We start from the raw sequence: 6,812 nt of genomic DNA, 5'->3' as shown, positions 1-6,812 counted from the left end.
GTAATGAACACAAATCATTTCTCTATGAAAGCTAGGTCATCTTCCACTCTAGATAACCACATGAAAGTGATTCTTTAAAACTTGAAAATAAATATGAAAACCTCTTTAAACGCATACTGTTAGAGGAAGTAGACTGGGAGAAAGTAAACAATTACTGGGAACCAGACTGTACTGAACTACACTTTAACTTCCATGTTTACAAACCTGGCAACAGTATGAAAATATTCTAGCAAAGTTTAACATAAGAAACACCCAAAACACTATTTTACCCACACATACAAACCAATTCATCATTAGTATGAATGATTACCTCAATTTTGTACCCAAACCAGGTAACTAAGTATTCACACACACACACACACACACACACACACACACACTGCAAAGCTATAAAGAGCTAGCTGTTGCAAGAGAAACACACAGAATTAACAAAAGTGGCACAGACACAATGTTCAAATAAAGGAAAATCAGATTTTTAACTGCACAAAATATTTGCTCATGGTTGATTTGACATAAGAAACACAACTGCTAAACTGCACTCTGTCAGAAGCTCCTCTTGGCAGAACCAGTGAGGTTTAATTACACACATCTTATATCAGATAGAGACAGTAGCTCCTTCATGGAAGTGATATTCACTGTAGCACAGTGTGATAATGGGCAAGAAGCAAAATACGTGACAGGATAGTGATGGGGACGTATACAGTATAAACAGAATGTGATATGCCTTATCCTACTGTTTGCAGATTGTTAAATAATTTATGGGATAAAATTACATGCAAGAACACAGTTCACACATAACCACAGCAACGATACACACAGGCTGACTGTATGTGCATACAAACAGGAACATACCTTCGAGGGAACAGTAACTGTACACCAGCCATACTGGAATACACCAAAGACAATGCATTTCTTTTCCTTTATGTAATCCATATCCCAAAAACATAATGGCAGGTGCTACCAAAAACATTTTGTTTTTACAAATACCCACTATCAACACACCAGAGCCTCCACAGGACAAATGGTGTAAGTACAGTGCATCCAGAAAGTATTCACAGTGCTGAACTTTTTCCACATTTTGTTAGGTTACAGCCTTATTCCAAGATGGATAAAATGTATTATTGTTCTCAAAATTCTACAAATACCCCATAATGACAATGTGAAAAAGGCTTGTTTGAAATCTTTGCAAATTTATTAAAAAATAAAAAACAAAAACAAAAAATCTAATGTATATAAATATTTCTTTAATTTTAAATTTGAAAATGCTATAAAACCACAGATTATAAGTAACCATCTTTCTGTCAGGAACCATCTTTCTGAATAGATGAACCGATATGTTCTAAGCAGTTTTGGTCTCTGATCTTCAAAAGCTTTTCTTTGCGTGATGTCCCACACATTCTGAACTCACTTTCTAATACATGCATGTCCTCTTAGACGTGAAGTGACACAGGCCCACGATCTCGCTTTCTTTTCTCACCACACAGAGAAGCGTTCTCTCAGGCACCCTCACACTTTGTTTTTGCTCTCAGTGTCTCGGACAGAGCAACAGAGTGACAGAGACAGACCTTGCCTCTAGCCCTTCAGCTCCCTCAGAAAGCATCTTAATGTGGGTTTACATAATCTCAGCTTCCTCTGAACTGGATAGAACAAGAATCAAAATTCTGCTCTCTGTATCTGCTATAGCAAGATTACTTTACACGTGTCAAGTTTCTGGATGTAGAATGAAGAAAAATTAGTTGGACCAGCTTTCACATCATGTTTTTCAAATTAGCTAAGAGAGAAAGTGCTGGGCAGGGTGAGTGAATTCAAAGGAGGACTGTGTCCGTATTGTTTGCATGAAAAACTATGAATCAGCATAGACAGACTGATATCATTAGAAGCGGGAGGAAAGGCAGCACAGAGATGTTTAAGGAGGGATATTCTGTACCTCATGTCTCCAATCTTCCTGGTGATGGTGCTGCTGAAGGTGTTGAAGGCTGCAGAGGTTCTCTGTCCTGCTGTGGACAGCGTCTCTGATGTCCTCTTATAGCTGACAGACACACCAGAGAAGAAGCATTAACATATACCTTTAGTATTTTATACATTTATGTACTGAGCGAATGCAACTTTTTTCTTCACCATATTGTCCTTGTTCACTAGTAGCATTGTTATGTCCAAATCAATTCATTTGAATTATATAAAATCAAAGGTGAGTTCATGTATTTTTTTTCATCTTTGGATCATGAACTGCAGCTTTAACTAATGGCACCTTTGTGTCTCTATCACGTTCCACTCCTGGGGTCACACTGGTTCATTATAGATGAGGTTGGAGGCTGTGTGTGTAAAGTGATCTTCAGGTTCAAGTGTAACTGGATAAGAAGGGACGCCTCTAGAGACTATTCCCTTGCTCTTCTGTCTCCAAGTGTCTGGGTTAGAGCTCAGAGCTGATCATCTAATCAGGAAATCTCATTATTTCACTAAAAATAACTAAGAAGTATTAAAGAAGTTCCATTCTGAAATTTAAAACTGTGATAAAATACTGCATATCGCAATTAAGTTATTTTAAAATTTGTATTTGTTAAGGTAGCTATCTTTTACAATGGAATACATGCACAAGTTGTTCACTAAACTGTTTTTTACTTCCTTCTCTATGTAGGGAACTGACATTTAAATGGCACACAAGAGAACACAGTATCATCGTTTGCAGTGTAAACACCGGAGAGGACATGCAAAGTGAAGTGTGCAGTGAGGTCAGCTGTGGCCTTTAGCACTGGTTGATGTGTTTTTAAATCAGATTCATTATGTCTGTTACAGTGAACACAACGATAACAAATCACATGCATGCTGTGCTGCTAGGAACAGAGGATTATATCTTTTTTCACTGGGTTGGTGATAGCTCTGCCTCCAAAACACACTCAGCTTGGAGGATGACTTTATGCTACATTAGCTGTTTAAAAAAGAATGACCTCTCCTTTGTGTGTTTATTTTCTTTACAGGGTTTCTGACATGACACACACACACACGCACTTCCTCTTCACATTTCCTTCTTTGCATGATGCAAACTCTTTCTTTGTCTATCAGTTGTACCGTTCAGTCCATCTACCATACACATACACACATTAACGTACGCTGTGGAGCTCTGCATGTCATGCCAGCCTCTGCTGAAGTTGTTTCTGAGTTCGCTCAGAGGAGTGATGCCCAGTTTCTGTTTGAGTTCTGCATGCTGCTTCTCTTTGGACGACAAAACCTGCTTCAGTGTATTAATCTCGTCTTCCAGCTGGAGACACACATAGAGACAAAGGCCGTTACACAGCAGCAACACTCATCTAAGCTAGTGTATGAGTGTGAACCTACTTTGGCAAGTTCTTGCTGTATCTCCTCTCTCTCCTCCTCTGTCAGGGTGGAGCTGTTTAGGTTGACTTCTGACGCCATATCTTCATCAGCCTCTCTCAGTGACCCAGAGTCAAGAAAGCCTGTATTAAATATTCATACAAATTGGTGAAATGTTCAGTAATTTACCTGTGAAAACAGTGGAAATTAAGCATTGGTCGGAAAACAGTCAATTTGCCATTAACTTTGACTGGTTCTTGTTGTGCTTATTTTAAAGTTGCTTTGGACAAAAGTGTCTGACAAATGAATGTAAAGTTACTTCTATGGAAAATGATACTATGATTAAAATACAGCATCAAAAAACATTGTGTAATTCTGAACCAGAAGCTAGTGGCTTCTTCCGTTTTGCTCAAGTGTGTGCCCTTTTCCCTAACTGATTATTTTGTGTGCCACTGCCTTTCTGAATGTCTCTGTATCTCTGTCCACATATCTGTCTATGTGTCTAATGGTTTATCTGTCTGACAGTTAAGTAATCTGTGGCTGCAGTCTGGACAGCACTAATCTGGATTAACGGATACAGATTATGTTGCTTTAACTCTGATGACTGACACTTCAGCCTGCAACACACACACACACACACACAAACACGATGCTTTCAGGTTTCACAGGGCAGACTTGAATTTCAGTTTTGTAATAACTGGTTTGAGTGGTTCAGTGTATGAATAAAGAGCAGTAAAGGAAGTTTGAATTCTGGAACTAAAGTAGGTAAAACCTTATTTCATTTACATGTGAAACTTGACAGTTTGGAAAATAACAGGCATCAAATCTACCAGTAGTGTAGCCAAACAAGATATAGCAAATAACATAAATACCATGAGCATCAGAAATTCTTAACTTAAGCTGCCTTGTGTTCTTTATAACACCATTACTTTATGAGCCTATGAAAAATGGAGATTCACACAGACTGTGTGGGAAGATCGTCTGCTCTTTTTTGTTTTAAGGCTACTGACGTGATCAAGAGACACTGTTTTGGTGATCTCTTCATTAAAGTGAAGTTTACCGCTGTGCCACTAATCAATGATGATGGCGAGAATTACACGTATGCGCTGGCATCTTTATTAACATGAATTTCTCACAGTGCATGTGAGGAAGACAAATCAGGGCAAACGGGCCCAACACAGCAGCAGCCAATGGCCAGACGACTATGTACACACAACCTGAGAAGTGCAAATACATGTAGGCCAAGATGTGTTTGCAGTGGACACAGTTTTGACTAAATGGAAATTAGACGTATTTCTGTACCTGCTGTGAGGCGTTGCTTCTCTTGATGTGGCCGTGGATATAAAACAGGTGAAGACAGAGTCGGGTTAGTCGAGACTGATATACTGTTAGAAATGCTGTCTAGCGGCCACAGTGTAGTAGTTACTGCAACACAATTCTGTTAGCACTCCTCTAAGTTTAAGGTTTGGAGGGGCTCAGCAGCGAACACACACAGTTCACACAAGTGCAGTTCACAGCACTAAACTCAAGCACAGCAGGCACCAGTACAAGTCAGGCCTGTCTGCTGTAGCGAGCTTCTGTGCCTACATTACACAGCAGCGGAACAATCCAATTTTTTAAACCCCTGTGGCTTTTCATGTCTAAGTGCAAGTAAAACTCAGTTCTTTTCCATGTTCACACAGCCATGAAAAGAGACAAGAAGAACATTAACTCAAATACATTCAACCAGCTTAAGTTCTGTATTAACTGAACATGAACTGTGTCATTAATTAACAAAGACAAATCACTAAAGTGCAAAAAGAGATGGATGCAACATGCTAAGAACTGAGACATTCATAACACAATAACCATCTCGGCTGACACCCGCATCTTTGAGGCCAAATAATGGGTTAACATCATTTAACTCGTAGACTGAGCTTTCATATGAATGCTCTCCCATTCTGTGGCACATTTAATTGTGTATTACTGACCATCAAAGTGCTAAAGATTTTATTCCTTTAAAGGTAATGAGTTCAGACAGTACTGGTGCCACATCTTTAGTAAAATAGTTTTCAGGTATTTAGCATGTTGTAGCTGGCTTCCTTTTACCTCACATTTCTTTTTAAACATCACATTAAAAATAACAGCTGTAGAAAAGTGCATATGTTGTGCTTTGTCACAGTTTAGAACAGGCTGTATGTTATGGTTTTTCTAGGGAGTGTCAGAAAGCTGTATGCAAGACTTGTTTGTGTGAGTCACATGTGTTACAGTTTGTTATTGTGGAAACAAAAGGCACAGTGTGTGAGCTGCTCAATACCAATGGAGAGCGCAGCGTCTTTTCTTTAAACATGGAGCTGTATGAATAAACTTAAACTACATTATGGTCAGTTTTAAAATACAAAGTCAAATATCTGGCTATGGGTTTGAAATGTCACTTGCACTACAATACGCTCCTGTAGTGTTGCAGATTCACTGGTATGAGAAGAATGTTCTACGTTAGTGGTTCACGTCATGGGTCACTGGGTGAAATCTGTTAGATCAATTTTCAAAGTAGAATTCAAAGTTGCTCTGACAGCGTAAGGAGCGGATGCATTTTAAAAAATAATTTCACTGCATGTATGTCGCTTTCAACAGCTGATGTAAAAGAAAACACACCCGTTACTGTCACTTCCTATGATGCGGTTATAGTGCACAGCAGCAGTTTTCTACTTTGTGTGATTCAGTAGGTGAACCCTAGTTCCCATATTTTATCATCCTCGATCAAACCAGAAGTCATCCCATCCACCAACACGAAGGACGTCCCAAAGCTTTAATTTCTGCTCTGAGGAGTGAGGAGGCTGCCTGGAGGAGCTATAACCTAGGATTCATGAGCGCATCCTTTGCGGACATCTGTTACGGACTGACACGCTCCTTTACTGGAAATCAGTTTGTGATTGGCTGCTTCACATGAAGAATCAGAGGAAATTACATCTCATGCGAGTTAAAATGTGTTTCCTCATTATTCTCTCATCGCAGCTTTTTCTTGTATCTTATATGGGCAGGTGTATAACGCAAGGAAAAGATACAACTGAGAAAAACATGGATGTAATTAGTGGAACTGGGGTTCACCTAGTGTTTCAGTTGGGACAAGAGAGTCTTACCCTGCTCCCCCTTGTGTGTGGCTGAATTAACCCATTCCTCTCCAGGACCCATGCTGCCCCAGTCCACTACTGCTTCACTCAGAACACTAGAGTACGACTCTGCAGCAGAGCAAGGCAGCATGGTGAGATATGACAAGAAAACTGGTTATATACACATATACAAACACGCACAACCCCTCTTGAGGGATGTGGTGTTTCTCCAGTGTCCATTTTATCCTGGTCAGTGACTGGACAATAGTTAAGTCTGTTTAATGACAAGAGTTGGTGGAGGCAGCCTATCTTTGTCTGCATTTCCACAGTAACAGGAAATCTGACTTTTGACCCTTTGTGGCACAGATCTGAACTTCTCTGAGCTCTTCAAACAGGATATACCCAATTCCTGCT

The 6,812-nt window shown here is 39.6% G+C and overlaps 1 protein-coding gene across 4 annotated transcripts in view; it reads right to left on the bottom strand.

Moving 5' to 3' along the window:
* Positions 1-6,812, bottom strand: part of tpd52l1 (tpd52 like 1) — a 10,007-nt gene that overhangs the window by 1,778 nt on the left and 1,417 nt on the right. For 2 of the 4 annotated variants that reach the window (XM_020587178.1, XM_020587175.1), the window contains exons 2-5: positions 6,429-6,527; positions 3,334-3,452; positions 3,108-3,256; positions 1,928-2,029 (exon numbers count right to left, since the gene is read on the bottom strand). In XM_020587178.1, the coding sequence (XP_020442834.1) occupies positions 1,928-2,029; positions 3,108-3,256; positions 3,334-3,452; positions 6,429-6,527 (469 nt within the window). The remainder of the gene's footprint in view (positions 1-1,927; positions 2,030-3,107; positions 3,257-3,333; positions 3,453-6,428; positions 6,528-6,812) is intronic. The other 2 variants (XM_020587177.1, XM_020587176.1) reach the window with 1 other exon arrangement.

This window comes from Monopterus albus, unplaced genomic scaffold, assembly GCF_001952655.1.
Source record: "Monopterus albus unplaced genomic scaffold, M_albus_1.0 scaffold443.1, whole genome shotgun sequence".
Lineage (NCBI taxonomy): Eukaryota > Metazoa > Chordata > Actinopteri > Synbranchiformes > Synbranchidae > Monopterus > Monopterus albus.
The sequence above is the reverse complement of the archived record's forward strand: the minus strand, read 5'-3'. Positions and strand labels throughout refer to the sequence as shown.